The 23445-nt window shown below is 39.1% G+C and overlaps 1 protein-coding gene across 5 annotated transcripts in view; it reads left to right on the plus strand.

Annotated features, from left to right (window-relative positions):
- The window catches only part of PDE4D (phosphodiesterase 4D), a 974373-nt gene that overhangs the window by 758806 nt on the left and 192122 nt on the right, over positions 1-23445 (plus strand). For all 5 annotated transcript variants that reach the window (XM_052659249.1, XM_052659253.1, XM_052659254.1 and 2 more), the window contains 3 exons: positions 6565-6601; positions 16826-16899; positions 22361-22410. In XM_052659249.1, coding sequence (XP_052515209.1) covers positions 6565-6601; positions 16826-16899; positions 22361-22410 — 161 coding nt within the window. The remainder of the gene's footprint in view (positions 1-6564; positions 6602-16825; positions 16900-22360; positions 22411-23445) is intronic.

Here is a 23445-nt window from a genome sequence, read left to right on the forward strand (position 1 = left end):
TTCTTTTGCATAGTGCCTAGTGCATAGTAATCGTTTGATAAATATTAATTACCATTATTATTTTATAGGGAATTCCCAGGTGGCTCAGTGGTAAAGAATCTTCCTGCCAATGCAGGAGATGCAGGAGAAGCCCGTTTGATCCCTGGGTCAGGAAGATCCCCTGGAGAAGGAAATGGCAACCCACTTCAGTACTCTTGCCTGGGAAATCCTGTGGACAGAGGAGCCAGGCGGAGTACAGCCCATGGGGTGTGGAGTCAGACACAACTGAGCGACTGAGCACACATATTCTTTTATAATAATTATAATTGTTTGAAATTGTTATTACTATTATTTATCAGTTTGTTGGATATTTGTACTCTGATTTTTCAAAGTAATTATACTGAAAGTCCATTTAAGAAATAAAAAATTATAGGAACATATTAAAAGGGCCCCCAGTGCTGAAATCAACAAATATTGAGTGATTTTGCTGAGCATTCATGGAAAGGAGGTTAGTTTGTTACTATTCAAGTCTATTAGGAAATTACAATTCTAGGCCAAAAGAAAGGGTTAAAAGTACATAAGCTGTTTCCTCATAAAGTTAAAAACTTGGATGTTCTCACACACCTGTTTTCATAGAATAGGTATTAGCTCATTTGTCTGTGAAAATTGAGGAAAAGGCTGTAATTCCGTTTCTCCATTTGGAGTTTTTCCTTTTTGGTTCTAAGGAAAAGAATGGGTTTTAAATGCAAAGTTGATTTTCAAGTGAGGGTTAACATTTCAGCTTGATGACTGATAACTATGGTCAGAATTATAGAAAACCCACTGAAACTATGTATACAGACATGCACAAATGGCTTGGAATTTGATACTGAAAAAATTCAGATTGAATCATACTGCTGCACATAGTACTGAATTGCTTTAATTTTGATCTTGTAGTAACTTACATTATTTTTAGTCCTCACTCAAATGTTCCTGGACATTCCTGCCAAAATTCAAGTCTTGGTAGTTGTGATTTTGACCATGCTTTTGTGTTAAATCGGTTACCTTAATTCTAAGTCGCCAGTAGCAACAGAGAAGGTTTCTTTCAGGTATGGCTGATGTTGGCTTCATGTTATAGGAACTTCAGTCCCTGGGGTCACATAGTGGAAGTACTAGTCTTTTTTTTTATTATTATTATTACTTACAGTGAAGCTAGTTGTAAACTAAAGGGCCAAACAAGGCAGAGAAACCATATTTTCAGGTGAATCTGATAGACAGTGAAGAAGAGTTTTTCTTTGTTTTTGTTGTTATTTTGTTTCAGTAGTATTGTGTCTACTAGGAATTTATGGAATCCATAATACCTCCTTCATAAGTAATTTTAAAAGATTTGTCATATTCTTAAATGAGGCATTCATATTTTCTCAGAGGGCAACATTATTTTTTTGGAAAAGCAATTCATTTGAAAATGATACCTATGGAAAGATATGATTTGGTTTCACAAAAAGTCTTAGTTGCCAAGTTTCCAGAATATTTTTACTGTCTGAAACCATAGTTTCATGATTTTAATCAAAAAGGGTAGCAACACACTGTGCTATACACCTAAAACTGATCTGACATAAATCAGCTATACTTCAATTTTTTAAAAAGGGTAACAACATGAAATATTCAGCATCACCTTTAATTAGTACACAATGAACACTATTTCTCAAGTAGTATTTTAATATTTGGCTTTGTCTTATGAACATTTTATCAAAATAAGCATTTATTTTTACTAGGTTGTTTTTAAAGGAATGAATGAACTAAAATACATTTGAGTAATTCATATAATTATTAGAATCTATTTTAAGATAGAATTAGCAGTTACATTTCAATGCATTTAGATAGACATCTGCTTGAAAAGTTTAGAGATTACTAAACATAGGCTACAGTCATCAGAAATTATTTAAAAGTATGCCTGTGTGTCAGTCGTGTCCAACTGTTTGCAACCCCGTGGACTGTAGCCCACCACGCTTCTCTGTCCATGGGATTTCCCAGGCAAGTATACTGGAGTGTGTTGCCGTTTCCTCTTCCAGGGGATCTCCTGCATCTCCTCTATTGGCAGGCAGATTCTTTACCACTGAGCCACCTGGAAAGCCCATTTAAAAAGTATGTGTGCTTAGTCACTCAGTCGTGTCAGACTCCTTGTGACCTTTTTAGACCGTAGTCCACCAGGGTACCCTGTCCATGGGATTTTTCAGGCAAGAATACTGGAATGGGTTGTCATTTCCTCCTCCAGAGATCTTCCTGACTCAGGGCTCGAACCCATGTCTCCTAGCCATCGGGGAAGTCCCATTTAAAAGTATAAAGGCATTTCCCATGGTTCAAAACAATTGGACGCAATCATGTCAGTTTTGATCAACCTCCCATTCCTGGCTATTGGAGGCACATAGAATTACCTTGAAAAAAACTGAATTCATTGACTGATGCCCGGGAGGGACAGTGACCCTGTCAGGCAGCATGCAGTTTTGAGAGCTCAAGTATTAGGGCACCCTTCTTGAGCCATGGTTAAGTAGAGGGTTAGAGAGAGCAAATGAAAGAGCAACCAAAACCTTAGCATGATCTGAATTATAATCATTAGAAGGACCTCTCGCCAGATGGTTGAACTTCTGCCTCTGGAATTGGGAGTGGGGTGGCCACAAAAAGGCGGATATCATCCATTCTTTCTGACAGCTAGTTGGTGCTGAGAAGCTTTTGAATAAAACACTTTGCTAAATGAAAAAAAGGTATAAAGGTATGTAAAATTTTTCATGATTCAACGGGTTTAGTGTTAAAAACAAGATATAAAGTGGAATTAGAGTAGGATTCTAACTATGTAAGAAATCATGTATCTATAAAAATCCTATGTAACATACATTTGCTCACATATCCAGAAGGAAAGTGTTATCAACAGTTATCTTTGGGTGACTCAAGGTCTTATTGTATTTCCCAAAGTTTCTATAGTTCATATGAGTCTTATATTTGGTATATGTATATATTAGCTTTTTAAAAGATCAGGTATATTGTATTATGTATTTGTTTGTTTGTTTTCTATGCCTGTACTTCTGTGAACATGGGAATAAAGAGTGGTGAATAGAAAGTTCCTCCTGTGGCTAATTCTTGGGTGTTGTCAAACAGGGCTCCCAGAAGCTTTTTTATGCACTTTTTATTTTGGGGCTCCCAGAAACATTTTAATATACACATTAAAAACAAGAACATACTTGTTCTCTAATTAGCTTCTAATTCTAAAAGAGGAGGGTCAAGGGTGACAATGCGTAGGTGATAGTTTCAAGTCTAAATGAAGAAAGACACTAGGATTTCAAAATACCGTTGTCTGCATGTTTATCAATTCCCTAATCCTATTGACAAACTCCAGAGGAGAACGACTTTCTGGTTTTATAGCCAGAGACAGTGAAGCGTGGAAGATCAAAAAGTTTACACAATATTCAGAAAGTAAGCCTCAGCCCGTGGCCCCTCTTCAAAGCACTAGTTCATCCAGCTGCGTATCATCCTGAAATTTGCGATGCGTGATACTCAGAAGCAGCAGGTACTTGGTGGCCGCTAATCCTTTTTAGCTTTGTAGGATTAGAAGTCTTCACTCAGTAAAGTATAAACTTTCTTCTAATTAACTGCATCTCCTTTTCCTTCTGGGTTGGTCATAATAAAGTGTGGAAAGGTCATTGGCACTTGTGTTTCACACACAACCTTGAAATGAATTAGTTTACAAAGCTCTGTTTTCGGGTGCTGCCGTTGGTTGAACTTAATTTGTTAAGAAGGCAAGAGGCTTTTCCTCATTTAAGTCCTTGAATAGTTTATGGATCCCAGTCAAGTCTCTGTGAGGGTTTGCTTTTTGATTTCTCTCTTTCGGTTTCTTGTCAGTGTTGCTGGCTTCTTTTTTTTAATTTTTATTTATTTATTTATTTTAATTTTTAATTTTTTGTACTGGCTTCTTATTACAGAAAGAATGAGGGTAGAAAATAAAGCGCTGTAGTAAATACTGCAATCGTAGCAGAAGGATGGCCAAAGTCATAGGGAGTATTTCTTTTTTTAAAAATTTTTATTATTTTTTTAACGTGACTGTCTTTTTTTTATTATTATTGGAGGCTAATTACTTTACAATATTGTATTGGTTTTGCCATACATCAACATGAATCCGCCACGGGTGTACACATGTTCCCCATCCTGAACCCCCCTCCCACCTCCCTCCTTGTACCATCTCTCTGGGAGTAGTTCTTGACTGTGGTCGTTCCTCTCTGGAAAAAGAATATTCAATAGTGCCCTGTTGAGCTTTCATCATTGGTTTAGATTTCCTGTCTCATCCTGTTGTCTGCTTAGTTGTCATCAATCCAGACCCCTCCCCCGCCCCCGAGGCTGTAGTTGACCCATCCATCTCCCCTCCCCCATCACCCCACTTGCTCTGGTCATAGCCGTGCTGTGGTCCACAACGCGTGTGTCCTTAGTCGGGTCTGTGCTTTGTCTTCATGTCTCATTAAACGGTGTTTTTCCCCCATAGCAGTAAGCTGAATTGGTGTATCACTATGCAGTTACAGGAGAAGGCAATGGCAACCCACTTCAGTACTCTTGCCTGGAAAATCCCGTGGACGGAGGAGCCTGGTAGGCTGCAGTCCACGGGATCGCACAGAGTCGGACACGACTGAGCGACTTAGCAGCAGCAGCAGCAGGGCCTCACATTCCCCTGCCTCCAGTAGCGCTGGCTCAGAACTCAGCAGGCTTTGTCTTTGAGGAAGGAGAGAGGCTGCCCCAGGCCCAGGGACCAGAGGGGGTGACTCTGGTTCAGCTCATGTTAACCAGAGCAGGTGACTGACAAAGACTTAGACAAAGATTTTTTTTTAATTATACATTAATTACATATTCAGAGATAACTTAAACCTTACATAATTTTGAAAAGAAAAGATTAGCTATTTATTAAGGACATTTGCCACTGAAATGCTAGAAATAATTCTACTCTGACTAAAATGAGACAGGCTTGAGATATTTGGCAAAAACAATTTCTGGTCAAGTTAAGTCAAAAGAGTGAAATATCTCCATCAGTAAAACTATAACTTCCTTTATGCTTTGACAGGGAAAGGGAAGCAAGACTGATAAATGACCCTAAATATTGTATATTCTAAATAAATTATTTTCAGTGCTTGGGAGTGAAATATAACTAAAGATAGAATTAAGTGTTTTTATATATGCTCACATGCTTTTCAGTTTAGAGTAATTCAAATCCAGTGTAATTCATGTGAAAAATTAAAAGACTTATTTCCGGGGATTAATATTTGAATGATGCTGTGCCTTTGTCAAGGTGGCTAAGTTCTTAGGAAATAAACTTGGTAATTGAGCAATTATAAAGAATAAAGTGGAAGCAAAGATTGTATCTTTGAAAAGTATCTAGATATTGTATGGGTTAAATTTTGGCTGTCTGCATAATCTCTCCAAAGAGCAGATGCCCCTCAAAAACATAATTGTGAAATGCAGAGGGTGCAAAATAACACATATTTCCTTAAAAGCATGTACTATTCCTTTTCTGCTTTATTTTTCCCACACTTTGAATTTGAAGACCTCTGTGTAACTCGATGATGACCAAAACAACTGGTCTAATTATTGGTAACGATCTGTTTACTAACGCCATCCATATGCCGCTAGTGCTGAAGCATATTTCCTGAGTGTTGTTTTAGGTCACTCAAGCCCTTTCCAGAATTGTTCATGAGTGAGCGAACTGTTCATCTGCAGTGTTCTCAGGGTCATGTCCTGAAGCTTTCTGTGTAGAATAATTCCATTCCCTTTTGATTAAAGGGCTCCAGCTAGCTACATCAAGATATATCCTGTGGAGATTTTGGAAATCCTTCTCATGAACTGTTCATGCTAAGAAATGCCACAAAAGAACTCTGGGGATGGGTTTCTCCCTTTCTTCCAAGTAGACTGTTGCACAACTTTCCTTGCCTCTCCTTGTCTGTCCAAGAGACGTCATGCTGACACCTTGCCCCTGCATCCTCGGCACTGTGTCACTCAGGTTGCTATAGCAACAGCACACACAGGGTAACATTCCCCAGTAACTACGGCTGCTGGGACCTGAGTCAGTTAAAAAGTTCTACTGGATTTTTATTAGCATCTGATGCAGCCCCGTGTCACCTACAGTTCCGAGCCCATCCAAGGCTCACACACAGTGATGCTCAGCACCTTCCAGTAGATGGTCCAGGGACCTCTCACTGGACTCACTGCCATTGCTGGCTCCTTCCTGGGTGCCCCTCAGTAATGCCTATAATAAGCAGCCAAGAGTAAACTCAGGACCTGCTGCTGGAACTCCATTTCTACTGTTGTATATCCTGTGTGCTTAATAACTGTCAGTGGCCTTGGTTGATGATCAAGAAGCCCGTCTTTTTACTCAGGGAACTGGTCAATGGTTAACATCCCAGAAGACACAGCTTCACCCTTGTGACTGAGAGGAACATGTGTTGAAGAATAAGGATGGAATTACTGTAATTCTCTTTGGGGACTTATGAATGTGAAACATACTATTTAATATGGCTTGAAAGTGGTCCTAGAGTGGCCAGTGTCATCTAACATGGGATTTGGTTTCTGTTTCAGACATGGAGATGACCTGATTGTGACTCCGTTTGCACAGGTAAGCACAGCTTGCTGCTGGACAGGTTTCTCAGTCCTCAGAAAATTTTAATGGCAGGGATTAGTTCTGGTTCTTAACTTCATTCTAAATCAAACACAAGTACAGATACAAATTCTGTGGTTCACTCAAGTAATCTGAAAGCAATGCTAGAGAATATAACTTTGTCCATATTGGTCTGTTTCTTATAAATCTGAAAACCCAAAGAGTATCTTTGCTTCAAATTACAAATTGCCCAAGTGACATACTTAAGTGGGACCACGTTTCCTTAATTGACATAAGCACTTGAAGAGGAAAGCTATATCATGGATTAAATTACATTTAGTATAATTAGGTGCATGATTAGTGCTTGAAATTCAATATTCCAATTCAACCTGATGCTTTATTTACTCTTCTTTTAAACATGGTATTTGTCCAGAGATTTAACTGAATGACATATTTATGTTTATGTGTTCCTTTTAGGTATACAAATCATGAAAACACTTTAACCACATGATCCGAGAAATACTGGAAGGCGAAAAAAAATCTAAAGAATTTTGGAATATAAAGTAGTGTAGTATAGACCAGTGCTTCTCAACTCTAGTTACACAGTAGAATCACCTGGAAAGATTTTATCCCATGCTGTGCCTCTGATCAATTGAATCCAAAAATCTGGACCCAGGCAGTATACTTTTTAAAACCCCCATATTTTCTCAGGGAAAGTTGAGAGCTACTGGAATGGGCAGGCTAGGGATGGCATGGGATAAAACTGATTTAACCTGGGGCATGAAGCAGGTTTGGAGCGGGAAATGGCAACCCACTCCAATATTCTTGCCTGGAGAACCCAATGGACAGAGGAGCCTGGTGGGCTAAGCTCCATGGGGTCGCAGAGTCGGACACAACTGAGAGACTGAACACATGAAGCCGGTTTAAAGTCAACACTGACTGTTAATACGGATGAGCCAGAGAGTTACAAAAATCATAATCAAGGCTAGGCTACGTCACAACTAGCGCTAGTGACATAAGCAACTCACCAACTTTTCTCTATGACTTTTTTTCCCAGTTGGTAAAATTGGGGACTCAGCTGGTTTAAGATAGACCCCAGCCAAAACCTTTCACTTACTCCTGTTAATGAATGTGCACGGGCAAGCCTGTTCTGCTCTGTGAAAGGACACAAGGCTACTTGTCTCATAAGGTTATCAAGAGATTGAAATAACACCAAGCTTATTTATAGAAAATAAAATACTTAGTGCATTTTGTGTTGTTATCAGCAAGGGTTCTTTGAACTCCAAAATTTCATAATAGGTATTGTTTTAAAAAATGAGTAATGGCAGTATCTGGATAGCAGAATCATGTATGGTTCTAACACTTTTTCAGATTTCCTGACATTTTTTGAATTTTTATTTATTTGTTTTTGGCTATGCTGGGTCTTCGTTGCTGTGCAGACTTTTCTCCGGCTCTGGTGAGCAGGGGCTGTGCTTTAGTTGCAGAGTGAGGGTTTCTCACTACAGCGGTTTCTTTTGTTACCGAGAGCCCCTCTGCAGTATGTGGGATCTTCCTAGCCCAGGGATCGAACCTGCATCTCCTGCATTGGTAGGGAGAGTCTTTACCACTGAGAAACAAGAGAAATCCCAAATTTCCTGAAGTTTTTAATTGCTATAATTTAGATCAAAATTTCATGAGTCCATAAATAGCAAAGTGTGTAGTGATATTTTTCATTAATGCAGGCTATTAAAAATAGAATACCACCACCACCCCTTTTGGAAGTTTAATGTCTCATTTGCTTAAAAGTTTGCTGGAGGTCATTAGTTCTTTCTAATAATTATATTTCTATGTTAAAAAAATTTACAATCACGTTTCATCATATTTTGTGATAATAAAATCATACAAAGCTAAGGACGTTTAATTGATAGTTGTCAAGAAACCATAACTTTATATCTAAAGCTGAGTAACAGAGTAAATCAGGTAAAATAATGTATAAATAACCAACATCAAATGTAAAAACAATCATTCCAACCTGAGTATATTTAGGTCACTATTCTTACTGCTAACTAAAACCTCCAGGTGTTGTTGTAAGAAAAATACACTTAAGTATGTAATAAAATGTGAAAAAAAGTAATCTGTATATGTCAAGTAGTATGTGTTAATCTCCAGCTAATTGATCAATAAATTTCAACTTAAACCTTGCCATTAACACTCTTCAATTTTAAGGAAATCTAGTCTTTTACATATCAGACATTTTCTGTAGATATTATAATTGATATACTGAGAAATATATTATGTAAGATATCAGTCTATGTCAATGAACTGTTTAACTAGGATGTATACTTACTAATAATACCCTTGAAATTGGCTCTTTGAATAAAAAACACTCTGTGTAATTTGTGGATATATATGATGCCTGAAAATAATTCTTGGTATCTACTTATGAAAGTTTGTTTATGATTAGCTTAATGACTGATATCACCTTATGGAAGGTAGTTATTGCCCAAAAGGCTGCAGATTCTTTCTAAGTGGCTTCATCACAGCTTTCACAAATGGCCTTTTACTAGAGTATATAATCTAAGAAGCTCTATGTATGTATGTGTTAGTTGCTCAGTCGTGTCCAACTCTTTGCGACCCCACAAACTGTAGCCCGCCAGGCTCCTCTGTCCATGGATTCTCTAGGCAAGAATACTGGAGTGGGTTGCCATTCTGCTTTTCGACCCAGGAATCAAATCTGTATCTCCTGCACTGCAGATAGATTCTTTACCATCTGAACTACAGGGAAGTCCCTCCTCAAAGTTTTAGTATAGGCTGGAGTATTCACCATTTAATGCTAAATATTATGATGCTTAAATGGTAAGATGTTTTTCTCACTTGAGTTGAAACCAATATTATTGGTCAACTATACTCGATGGACGTGAGTCTGAGTGAACTCCAGGAGTTGGTGATGGACAGGGAGGCCTGGTGTGCTGCGATTCATGGGGTTGCAATGAGTCAGACACGACTGAGCGACTGAACTCAACTGAACTGATACCATAGTTGCTTTCACCAATAGACAGAAGACTGTAGACATTTAACAGGTCACTCAGGGTAGTGTTGAAATAGGCCAAAAAATTCCCCTCATTCCCAACATGCTTTGGGGTTGCTGATTTCACACTAGATTATTCCAATGAAAAAAGCCATACTACTTTCAAAATAAAACCTTTGGCATAGAAAAAATAAATATGAGTAAAAGGAAGAAAAAGAAAAGTTCCTATAATTTTAAACCCTAAAAGACTGACATTTTACTTTCTACCCCTCTCAGTTTATTTTCCTGTGTGTATTTGTTGCCGTTGTTCAGTCACTAAGTTGTATCCGACTCTTTCCAACCCACAAGCTATAGCACACCAGGCTTCCCCGTCCTTCAGCATTTCCTGGAGTTTGCTCACACTCATGTCCATTGGGTTGGTGATGTCATCCAACCATCTTGTCCTCCATCACCCTTTTCTCCTGCCCTCCATCTTTCCCAGCATCAGGGTCTTTCCCAATGAGTTGATTCTTCACATCTGGTGGCCAAAGTATTGGAACTTCAGCGAAAGTCCTTCCAGTGAATATTCAGAGTTGATTTCCTGTGTGTATTTTCCTCCTCATACTTCTTTAAAATGGGTCTCCTGCTGTTTCAGCTGCTCAGTGCCTCCTTCCAAGCCCATCTCATTGTCTGCCTCTTCTTGAGAACTCATTTCTTCATGCTTTACCTTCATCTCCAAAGCATGAAAGGATCCCTCCCTGTTGTTCCCCAGCCAGTTTTCCTGTGAAGTGAAGAGAATAAAATGTTAGGTTATGAGAGAAATTGAAAAGATGTGCAAGGTCATATTCCACTTTGATGGACAGAGCTGAACCTAAAGCATCAGGCATAGACATAACCTTCAGCAAAGATCCCCCACTACCCTCCCTATTCTGTTCCCAAGTCTGTAACACTGTCAGGGTTAGAAATTCTTGCTGGCGTTCAATCTAAACACTTTTCCACTTCTAGTTTCTTATGTTTCCCCCTGTAAGTTCAGAATCTTTTTGCTCCCCAGGAAAATAACAGCTCTAAATATTTTATTGTTTTACATTTGAAATAGTCTCTTGTGCTTATGCAATGTCTTTGGGTTTGGGTATTTCCTTAGAGTAAGTGTTGACAGGAATGGTGTCATGTCACCTGATGCCACTTAGCAGCTGACCTTTTCCTCCCAAGGGTGAAGTCTCACTTTGGCCAGAGATCTTGAGGGGCCGAGGAACACCAAGGAGGCACAACACTGATGCAGTACAGGGAACCCTGCTTTGTAACCAGTTGCCTCTGGCCCCACCTTTTCCGTTGTTTGTATCGCATCATGAGTGACTGCCTTGTAAAATTCTTAGTCAATCAGAATCCTCCCCTGGAAGTGTGCAAAAAAGTGGAATCTTTAGTTTAACAAAGGACAGAAAACATCCAGATATTATCTTGTATCCCCCACCCTCACCTCATTCAGATTGAGCGAGATATACTTGATTTAAAAGTACAGAGTAGGAACAGCCAAGTCATTTCACTTTTACCAAAATTATAGCACCTAGGGTAATTTTAGGAAAAACGTGGTGGTTATTAACCTTGTAGAACATTACTATCCCATGGTAATGGGACATTGTTGATTTTTTAAAATGCCTCTGTATGTCTTTTCCCTGTTTCACCCAGAAATAGCAATCTTGTGGTCTTGTCATTGAATCCAATAAGATCTCCTTGTTTCTTTCTCTAAGAAAGAAGAAAATCATCAGATTTCAGTTGCTTCTACCTGTTGGGTTTTTTATCCTTCATTAAAATAAATTTCAGTAGCATATTCTAGGAATCTAAATACTTTTGGGGTTGAACTATATAAAATTATCAATATTCAACCTTTGCTGGCATACAAATACAGCAAGTCCATATAGTTTAACCAAACATAACTTGAAAAGAGATTTTCTGCCAAAATGACCTTTCTATCTTGTAAATAATCACAATTTGGCTCCAATATTTTTTCTGGAAGCAAAACCAAGACAAAGAGTTCTTTCTCCCTCCTCGGCCCCTCCGCCCCACCTGATCTAAGGCCTGTGGCAACTCATGGTCTATGTTTTATTGCCATCTAGTGGCTTAACATGTATCCGAAATGAAAACATCCTCAAAGCTATTTACTTCTTGGTTGTTATTTTATCAAGCAAGAGTTTTTAACAGGCCTGTCATTGCCATATCTTTTTTTTTTTTTAAAGCAATCTCCTCTTTAAGTCTTTTCCAGAAATTATTAATATAGAAGTACACATTCCTTTTATGTGAGTACGTTCAGATGTTTAACTTTTTAATGAAATCCACATTCATCTGCCATTTTCAGGGAATCTTTTTGGTTAATAAATGTTGAGAAATACCTAAGAAAGGGGACTTCTCCCAGAAGTCCAGTGGTTAAGACTTTTCCCTTCTACCGCAGGGAACACAGGGATCAGGGGTTAGGGAACTAAGATGTTTCATGCTGTGTGGTACAGCCAAGAAAGTCTTAGATTAATGTGTGTAAATAACATTTGATCCCTCTTACAGGCCAATACAACTGTGTGCGAAAATTTCCATATCAGTGTCCTAATTATCTTTTCTAAAACGTTCTCCTCTTTCCCAATGTATTTTGACCTTGAATCATTATGCTTTTGCTTGGAGGGGCAGAAGAAAAAGAAATGACCCTAATTTTGTAACCATTGAGCTGTTAATGTGGGAGAAAAACCTCAGGGGTCTTTTGGTTAGTAATCATTAAAGACTGATGAAAACTATCGGAGTTAGAGCTCTGTAGTTAGAGCTCTGACTACAGCTCTTAAAGGTTTGAATTCAAGGGGCATGAGAGCTGCTCTGTAACAGAAGTGAAGAATAATTAAACCCTAGCTCAGGGGCTCGTGTGAAACTGTTTCTGGCTCTTCCCCTATAACCTGCAGTAGCAGATGCTCCACTCTTTGTGTTCTCCAATGCCAGTGAGCAACAGAGAAGTCTAACACAGTGCCTTTGGGTTGTGTCACCCAGTATCACTGGACTTGGCCCAGGGTAACACCCGTTGTAACATTTGATTGGCACTTCTATTTACACTTCCGCTGGTATCATGAACGTCATGATGCAGAAGATAATAGCTAATGCTTAATACAACATTATGAAATGTTATTTGCCCTCAGTTCAGTCCAGTTCAGTCGCTCGGTTGTGTCTGACTCTGCGACTCCATGGACTGCAGCAAGCCAGGCTTCCCTGTGCATCACCAACTCCCAGAGTTTACTCATCATGTCCATTGAGTCGGTGATGCCATCCAACCATCTCATCCTCTGTCGTCCCCCTTCTCCTCCCACCTTCAATCTTTCCCAGCATCAGGGTCTTTACAAATGAGTCAGTTCTTCGCATCAGGTGGCCAAACTATTGGAGTTTCAGCTTCAGCATAAGTCCTTCCAATGAATATTCAGGACTGATTTTCTTTAGGATGGACTAGTCGGATCTCCTTGCTGTCCGAGGGACTCTCAAGAGTCTTCTCCAGCACCATAGTTCAAAAACATCAATTCTTCAGCACTCAGCTTTCTTTATAGCCCAACTCTCACATCCATACATGACTACTGGAGAAACCATAGCTTTGACTAGACGGACCTTTGTTGGCAAAGTATTTTAATATGCTGTCTAGATTGGCCATAACTTTTCTTCCAAGGAGCAAGCATCTTTAATTTCATGGCTGCAGTCACCATCTGCAATGAATTTGGAGCCCCCCAAAATAAAGGCTGCCACTGTTTCTACTGTTTCCCCATCTATTTGCCGTGAAGTGATGCAACCAGATGCCATGATCTTAGTTTTCTGAATGTTGAGTTTTAAGCCAACTTTTTCACTCTCCTCTTTCACTTTCATCAAGAGGCTCTTTAGTTCTTTGCTTTCTGCCCTGCTATCTGCCCTGCTATTTGTCTTACTACAAAAAAAATACTGTAATACTTGCACCCATGGGGAATGATATAGCTACCAGGTTATTTACTGGCAGTGTTTGTAAAAGTGAAATTTAGGAGACAATCTAGAAGTCAACGAATGCCATATATATACTACCGTGTATAATATAAATCACTAGTGAGAAGCTGATGTGTAGCATAGGGAGCCCAGCTCATGTTCTATAATGATCTAGAAGGGTGGAATGGGGAGGTGGGAGGAGGCTGAGCAAGGAGGGGGTATATGTATACTTAGAGCTGATTCACCTTGTTGTACAGCAGAAACTAGCACAACATTGTAAAACAATTATACTCTAATTAAAAAATAAATTAAAAATAGTCAGTGAGAAGAGGGGACAGGCAACTGAATGGGGGAGGGGCTAAAAGGGAAATTTCTTTCTTCACTTTTTATTTTGAAATATTTCACCCATATAAGAGAAATTATCCAGTGACTTTCTAAAATACAAGAATAAAAATCAGCAGTTTAAGAAATAGAACAGTGCCAATATTTTAATGCTCTGAGTGTCCCTCCCAGAGTCCATCTATCTGCCTTCTCTCAGAAATAATTTGATTTTTATCTTTGTTACTGAGAAGGAGACAGTTTACTTTTGTTTAAACTTTGTACCATGTGAAGATACAGATTATGCAAAAATAAATAGAAAATTTAAAAATTAAATTAAAAAAACAATAAAATTATCTAATTTAATATCTTTATTATAACAAAGGCAAAAATCTTTACATAGAAAAACAAGTGGAGTATGTCTTTCATGAAGTAATTCTTGCTTTCAAGTGAGCATAGAACATGAATTACCCGTGATACTATTTCTACTTGTCCAGCTGTCAGATGCAGTGTACTTACTGTAATTTATTAAAAATGAAGTTCTCAGAATTCTGAAGTTAACATTTTGCCTAGAACAAGGATCAACCGGAGGGGGGTATAATAATCTTACTCAAAATGCTTTATTAGTGTATTTGATATTCAATTCTACAAGCATAAATTTAGCCTGCATGGTTTAATGACAGTGGATCATTTGTCAGAATTCTTTCTGCATCATTCAAGATTTCATGCCTAATAAAAGACATCATGGTTTGATGTCAGCAGTTGGCTATCTGAATACTTCGTCATAGGCGGCATGACCTTTCGGCACTGTGAGTTGTTTATACGCAATAGTGAGCCAGATTTTTCCAGTGACTGAGTTCATTGTGATTGGCACCTTAGGAAACATCATTAACCCCTAAAGCTGTAGGTCACTCCCTGTGCATGCTCACTCGTGTCCGACTCTGGGACCTCATGGACTGTAGCCGGCCAAGTATCTCTGCCCGTGGGATTTTCCCAGCAAGAATACTGGAGTGGGTTGTCATTTCCTTCTCCAGGGGATCTTCCTGACCCAGGGATCGAACTCTTATCTCCTAAGTCTCCGCAGGCAGGCAGATTCTTTACCACTGAGCCACCTGGGAAGTCACTGTCCCAGGGCATAAACAGTTTCCCAGTGACTTACAAGAATTAATGCCAGTTTCGAAAATATCTGAGATATTTTTGTCTTAAAATTTAGACTGACTTTAGTCTAGGTCAGTGCCAAATGAGAAAATTCTGGAAACAGTTCTGGAACTGTTGGAGCAATTATAAAAAATTTGCCCCTCCCACCCTGACAGTGTATTGTCAGTGATAGGCCTTATATAAGTTTCCTATGCACACACAAAATCATTACATAGACTGTTGCCATAATGGGCTAATAGTCACTGAGTGCCTTCTGCTTGTCAAGCATTGTTCTTGGCACCTAACCTGCCATGTCACTTCATTTTCACGGCAACCCTGTGAGGTACATGTTACTATGCATGTGTGTGTTCAGTCACTTCAGTCATATTCGACTCTGCGATCCATGAACTGTAGCCCACCAGGATCCTCTGTCCATGGAATTCTCCGGGCAAGAATACTGGAGTGGGTTGATATGCCCTCCTCCAGCAGATCTTCCCAGCCCAGGAGTCAAACCCGTATTGCCTGTGTTTCCTGCATTACACACAGGTTCTTTACCCATTGAGCCACCTGGAAAGCCCAGATGTTACTATAAAACCTGTTGGTCACTCAGTCATGTCCGACTCTCTGCAATTCCATGGACTGTAGCCCTCCAGGTTCCTCTGCCCATGGAATTCTCCAGGCAGGAATATTGGAGTGGGTTGCCATTCCCTTCTCCAGGGGATCTTCCTGATCCAGGGATCGAACATGGGTCTCCTGCATTGCAGGCAGGCTCTTTACCATCTGAGCCATCAGGGAAGTCCAGACATTACTATATTGGTTTATAGATGAGAAACTTAGGGTCAAAGAGATGATAGAATTTTAAAAGTTCACACATTGACTATGTAAGAGAGCCAGGCAACCTGGGTTGTTATATGGTACCTAATGAGACATCTGAAATAGACATTCTAGATAAACTTAACATGCTGGTTGTCACCCAGATGACCCATAATCTCACCTAATATAGACTCCACCCTCGGGAGACTTGTCCATTCTAGGAGAAAGTGAGAGGGGTAGATGGAGATACAGTATTCTTGTCACTTCTCTCTCCTGGTCTTTAGATTCTTTTGCCACTGTATAGTTTCACTACAAGTAGAAAAAGGAAGAGTTATTAGAGACAGTGGGACCCGCTGGTACGTGGATATGTTTGTGTCCATGTACTCATTTATCCAACAAATTTGTCTTGAGTATCTTGTGTGGGCCAGACACTGTACGCATCCAGGGCAGTCCCTTTTTGCTTGAGACCTTATAATTCATGATTCAGATAACCTTAATGAAGAAAAGAATCTCTGTTTACTAGAATAGCTGTGTGGTAAAGGTGAGAAAACAATTTAAAGTATACTTCGTTTGCTGACTTCAAGACTGTAGCATTCTTGGTGAAGATACTGAGGATAATTTTGTTTTACATTTTTTTACCTAAAGTGAGACTTTAATATTTTACATGATGTGATTTCAAATTTTTATAAGATGCAACAGCAGCCCTCTCTCTATATATTTCCTGGGATACTGTTTTACTGACTGGGGAATCCAGCAATACTATGAAAACTGCTGCTAATGTCACCATATTCATAGACAGTGTGGACAAATATCTGGAAAATCCCTGTCTGGCCTCTCTGGATTTCAAATAGATCCATGTTACCTTCACCAGTTGCTGGGAGATTCTTCAGTACAATATGAAGCTAAGCTGCAAGCAACATTAAACTTTCCCTTAGCAGACTGTTTTTAAAAGTCACCAGACTGTTTCATATTGCATTAAAGAGGGCCTTATTTCAAGAAGTTTAAGTAATCCTGTTTTCTTGTAGGTCTTGGCCAGCCTGAGAACTGTACGAAACAACTTTGCTGCATTGACTAATTTGCAAGACCGAGCACCTAGCAAGTAAGTTATTCTTTTTACCCCCTCCTTCCAGCCAACCTTTTAAATAGTGTTTTCTCAGTTTGATTGAGCTCGAGGCAATATATTAGATTTCTCTGAATCATTGCCATGGTGTCTAACCATTTACACTAAGTCATATGAAGTCCTGTTAATTTACTATAAATACTTTAGAGTGATGGTTCTCATATCAGAAATGAATCAGGATGACAAATAAATATGGTGATTCCATCTGTCAGAGATCACCTGGCATGATCAGTCCTCTGCCTAGTCATTTACACACAGGGTAACTTTATAGTTTGGGCTTACTTCATAAATTAACCATTGACAAATAATGTCATCAAGACTTGAAGTTAACCCAAAGGCATCCTCTTAATTCTAGCACGACCGTTACTTGGGGAAGCCTCATATCACAGGTGTGTGTGTTAGTCTCTCACTCGTGTCCGACTCCTTGCAACTCCGTGGACTGCAGCCCTCCAGGCTCCTCTGTCCATGGGATTCTCCAGGCAAGAATACCGGAATGGGTTGCTATTCCCTTCTCCAGGGGATCTTCCTGACCCAGGGCTTGAACCCAGGTCTCCTGCATTTCAGGCAGATCCTTTAGTGTCTGAACCATGAGGGAAGACTCATATCCCAGGGAAGATCTCTAATTCTCCTGCTGTTACTGACTTGGATCCGCAGTTAACAAAATTGGGGTTTATGGGATGACAGGGGAAGGAAGTATTTGAAAGAGAGAAAGATGAGAAGGAAAATAACTATAACTCGGGGGTTCTAATAAAGATGGGAAATGAAAAAAAAGAAAATTAATTTTCCAAGATTAAATGGAAAACTGATTAGTTATTCGCATTCCATTTTTGTGCTAACCTATTATGAATAATGAGGGCTTCCCAGGTGGCTCAGTGCTAAAGAATCCACCTGCCAAGGTTCGATCCCTGGGTCTGGAAGATCCCCTGCAGCCCACTCCAGTATTCTTGCCTGGGAAATCCCATGGACAAAGGAGCCTGGTGGGCTGCTGTCCATGGACACGATATAGCAACTAAACAACAACATTATGAATAATACAATATTATCATTAAAATATCAACTCTAAAGAATTTTCGAGGAAAAAAATTCCTTAAATCAATATGAAGAGGAAAGTGAATAAAAATGTGTGTGAGCTTATCTATGCATATAAATTTTGTTGTAATTACTACTTCTTAAAGAACACACACAAAAAATCTAAACTTTCCATCCCATAATAGCAGAATCCACCTCCCAAATTCACTTTCCCTGTGATTAAAAAAATCTCTGGCCATTATACCCATACTTTCTGTGACAGAACAAGGTTTAAATTAAAAAATCAGTATAAATGCCACAATGCAAATAATTGGAATGGAACTCAGAAGGTTCAGTTGACTTTCACATTTTGCAAGTAATGAAATTTTGCAGCCCTATTGCTCCTAAGCATTTCTCAGCTCCCTCTTCCCCTCTTCATCCACTGGGCTAACTGTAATTCATTTTTTAGGTTACAACTTAAAATGTAATTTCATTTGGGGTACTATCTCTAAGTAACACCCCTCGTGCATCCACACCCGCAGGACCCAACCCGGGTGGTGTGCCTATCCATCACCTTCTGATTACATTCTGTCCTTCACCCCTATTTTAGCACATTCCTCTCAGTATTCCAGTTGCCTGATCTCTTGTCTGAATGCTGCTTAAGAATTTCAGGTCCCAGAAAGCAGAGGTTGTATCTAGTTCATTTTGAATTCCCAGTGCCTAGTGTAATACCCAGCACAGTCACTCTGCACGTGCTTGACGGCTGGAAGGGTGACACAGAAATCCAGCTTGGGAAACCTAAGGGAATGTTTCGAGCTGCCTGTTCATTGCCAAACATGTCTTCCATGTTCAGTGGCCTCCTTGGTGCTTTTGGCATTTGGCAGCTCCCAAGTTCCATGACCTTCTCTTTGGAAAGTCGCAGCTCTGCAGGAGAAATTAAGTTACTGGTGTCCCTTCTAAACTTTTCAACCTCAATTTTTGTCCAGTAAATTGAGATTTTTGTCTTTGGAAGGTGAACAAAAACTTTGTAACTAATTCCTTTTACGCTTCCTTTGGCCTTGGTCATTTGAGTAGCAGCGTCTGTACCTGTGGGCAGGCAGACAGTTGTTCAGCAGGCATGACGGCATCAGGCTAGTCTTTCTGTCCCCAGAGAGATGATCTGAGGCTTCTTCTATATGAGACAAAGGTTTTCAACTGACTCACAAGGGCAAAACAGATTAAAATGGAAAAGAGCAGCTAAGAGGAAGGTAGAAAAACATAATTTCTGCCTGAACTTGACCTGCCTTATAGTGCCCTGGGTGAAGTCTAAATAATACCAGTATTATCTGGTAGACTTGTTTTTCTGGGCTTCCCAGGTGGCTTAGTGGTAAAGAATCTGCCTGCAAATGCAAGAGACACAGGAGCCATAGGTTTGATCCCTGGGTCTGGAAGATCTCTGGAGTAGGACATGACTACCCACTCCAGTATTGTTTACTGGAAAATTCCGTGGACAGAGGAGCCTGGCAGGGTGCAGTCCACATGGTAGCAGAGAGTCAGACATGAGCACAAAGGTATTTGTAGTCTCTCTTTTGATTGAAACAGATTTGTACCTTCTTTATGGCTTCAAACCCAATCAGCCTTCTCAGGTATCAGAATAGTAGGACTCAATCTACACACAGATAAACTCTATTCTATTCAGTGATAGCAAAATGGTTCATCACATCATAAGTTGAGGGAACCATAATTTCCCACTGGGTACTCACAATGCCACTAGAACACTCCCAAGCCCATCCTTGGATTTTGTGAAAGGTATATGCAAGGGACTTCACTGGTATCTCAGCTGGTAAAGAATCTGCCTGCAATGCAGGAGACCCGGGTTCAATCCCTGGGTTGGGAAGATCCTCTGGAGAAGGGAATGGGTACCCACTCCAGTATTCTTGCCTGGAGAATTCCATGGACAGAGTAGCCTGGTGGGCTACAGTCCATGGGGTCATAAAGAGTTGGACATAACTGAGAGACTTTCACTGCACTAGCTTGCATAATCCACCATTTCTGAATCCTATAAGAAATGAGTTTGGAAGGATATATCTGAAGCCCTGACCCCTGCAGACCCTCACTTGCTCACAGCTGAGTTTTGTTAACTTGCTGCTTGTTCCTGTCCCCTGCTCTTCCTTGCCCTTGAGATTTTCCATTCCAGAAGTGAGTTCTGCTCATTCTTTGTTAAATGATTTATCACTGTAGCCGTAGATCAAGTGATTAATATTTTCTGCTGTTGTTACTTGTTGAAATATCAAGTTCCCAAGTGCCAGTTGTAGGGTTGATATCAAAAGAAGATAATAAGGAACAAGCCCATGATTTGGTTTTCAAAACTATAGAAAAGTTTTAGAAAGTATTTCTTTGATACCTTTTCCAGAAAAAAATCAATACTTTCTAAATTTTCACAGAGGAAGGACTAAAAAGGAGTAATCATTATATGTGCCTGTCCTCAGGCGCTAAGTTGTATCCAACTCTTTGGGACCCATGGACTGTAGTCCACCAGGCTCTTCTGTCCATGGGATTTCCCAGGCAAGAATACTGCAGTGGGTTGCCATTTCCTTCTCCAGGGACCTTCCTGACTCAGGGATCGAAACTGCAACTCCTGTGTCTCCTGCATTAGCAGGTGGATTCTTTACCGCTGAGCCACCAGGGAAGCCCAATCATTATATGAATGATTTGAATAATAAACTCTCAGCAAGTAGATGACTATTGGTATATAGACCAGAACTATTTCAAAGTAGCATTTTTAAGCATTAAACTTTCTTTTTAATGAAGCATTAATTAAGTTTCATAATAAAAACTAAAATGACTCAGAAGTTAACTTTGGTGCATTTTCAATCAAATGAATGCAAAATTTCAATCCCAAACTGATAACCAGTAAAGTTAGGAGCAATGAAACAGAGTCAGATACTGACTGGAACCCAGGCAGTGGGAATTTAAAAAGTGCCAGACTGCTTTCCCCGTGTACCTCCCAGCCCTGCTAAGAGATCTTTCATCTCAGAAAGGCAGATTGGACCAAGGCTCCGCAGGAACGTACCATCTGCAGAGGTTGCCTAAAAAAGCTGCCTAAAAAATAAGGCGACAGAGTAGAGCATGGGGCCCTGGAATCACAAATCTCAGCTTTCTTACTTTGAAGAAGCCTTTTAAATTCCCAAAGCTTGTGTTTTCCTCATTGGTAAAATGGGAACAATGAAACTGTCTTCCTTAAGCTTTGTTGTAAGGATTAAATGAGATCATCCATCTAAAGTGCTCATTTAGCAAAATGTCAGACACACATTAAGCCTCTTATTAAGGGTTAGCCACTACTGGTACTGCCAAAACAACCCCCAAAATGAAAACAAACACTTTTGAGACATCTTTGGATGTATCTATTTTATAAAATGTTTTAAATATCACTATATTTTAAGAGCTTTCAATTGTAGTAACTTCATTTTTTTTAAATTGGAGAATAATCACTTTACAATGTTGTGTTGATTTCTGCCATACAACAGGGATCAGTCATAAGTGTGTGTGTGTTTGTGTGGGTATCCCCTCTCTCTTTAGCCTTCCTGCCACACACCCCCACCCCTCTAGGCCATCACAGAGTCATAACACCTTTATAAAATTACATTTCAACAAAATTTAAGATTCCATAAGTGATATTTTCTTCAACATAATTGACTAAACACTGAATACAGTGTATTGGGCTCTGCAGGGAATATAGATTAATCATATGGCATTTCTTTTTTCTTTTTAACCCCAAAGGGTTTATAATCATCTTGTGAAACTTCACCAACATCTGAAAAATTAGAGACTACTAAACAGGATTGACTTAAGTACCCTTATAGTGTTTCTAAAATCTCAACAGCATCTATTTGGGCCAGTTGTTAATATACCTCTCTAACAAATGTATCAGAGACGTTTCTTAATATAAGAAAATAGGAAAAAGTTGAAGCAGGTTCTCTAAGTGTAATATAGTTTACAAGGAATCATTCACTTCTGATAATGTATAGGTAATCATGTCAAGATGTGCAAAAATAAAAGTTTTGTAACATTGCATTAGAGAAACCAGTTGTAGACTCACTGCTTTTTCAAGTTCAGAAAGTCAGTGTTTGCTCTGTAAGCCTTGGCTTAATTGAATATGGTCAGTCAATAAAGACTTCCTCTTCTCTCCTGTCTCTGTGACATTTACATCAGCTTTATTTACCCCAAAGTCTATCACAATGAGATTTAGCTTTCTTTTTTTTTTTTTTATCTGAACTATAGTACAAACGGTACATAGGAATTAGACTGGCTAGCGTGAAAAAAATCTTCATTTGCTTATCCTAACTTAAAAATAATCCTTACATTTAAATGGTGTATTTGAAATGACTCAGAGAGTTCTGAAACCAACAAAATATCACATATTTACCACTCTGTGTTTTTCTCTCTTTGTCAGAAGATCACCCATGTGCAACCAACCATCCATCAACAAAGCCACCCTAACAGGTAAGAAAGATCTGGGAGATTATGCTTTCACGTCTAGAAAAAAAGCATATTTTCCAAGATTCCACCTAATTATTATAGTACCAGTTTTTCCTGCAGTTTTAAAGTATTTAAGAAATTAATCCTTTCCTCTTTATCATATCATTTCTCTCATTGATCTCACAAGCTGTCCATTTTAAGCTATTGGTAAAACTTAACTAATGTGCCTTTAAAAAAAAAACAACCAGTTAAATTTGTACTCCTACTCAGTTGAGCATTGCTCATTCATATCTTGAGAGGTAGCATTACCTTAAAAGTGTTGAACATGTTGTTTCTGAGCTTGTGTTATCATCATATTGTTAATATATGCTAGTTTGGTTTAATGAAAGTCAAAACATAAATAAAAGTTACCTTCTTGTTTAATCAATGCCCCACTTGTGTGTAGGAAGGAACGCCATTCTAATACTCCCACTTTGGACCCACAAAGTTGAAATTAAATTCAATTTGGGAGAGGAGAGAAGCAGTAATTATATAATAGCTGAAAGTTCAATGAGATCAAAAGAACAGATGTTTGGGGAAGAGAAGTGGATGGAAGGATGAAGGGTGTAAAGGGCAGAAGAATAAGATTACTCCCATTCCTATTAGTCTATTTTAGACATGGGGCTTGACCTCAGCTGATCCAAAAACAGAGCAAATGATCTCATTTTGCTGAACCTGAAACCACATTTGAACTCATTTAATCATTTCTTGAAACTCCAATTGATTCATTAAAATAATTGTCTGGAGTAGAAAACCTATGTTTTCTAAAATTATTACCAGAAGACAATTAACATATTCTCCCAACTAGACCCACACTTCACTTGATTCAAGTGTCTTCCTTGGAGTCCAGCTCATAACATGCAGAGGAGCTCATTATTATGTTATTAGTCACTATACTTTGCTTGAAAGTGAACTTCATCATGTCCAATCAGGACCTTTCAATTGGGCTCATTTGTGGTCACCACATCAAAGTGATTCTTGAATAGTTGTTAATGTTGGTCTTTCCTGAATGTCTTTCAA

This window comes from Budorcas taxicolor, chromosome 20 (assembly GCF_023091745.1).
Source record: "Budorcas taxicolor isolate Tak-1 chromosome 20, Takin1.1, whole genome shotgun sequence".
NCBI lineage: Eukaryota > Metazoa > Chordata > Mammalia > Artiodactyla > Bovidae > Budorcas > Budorcas taxicolor.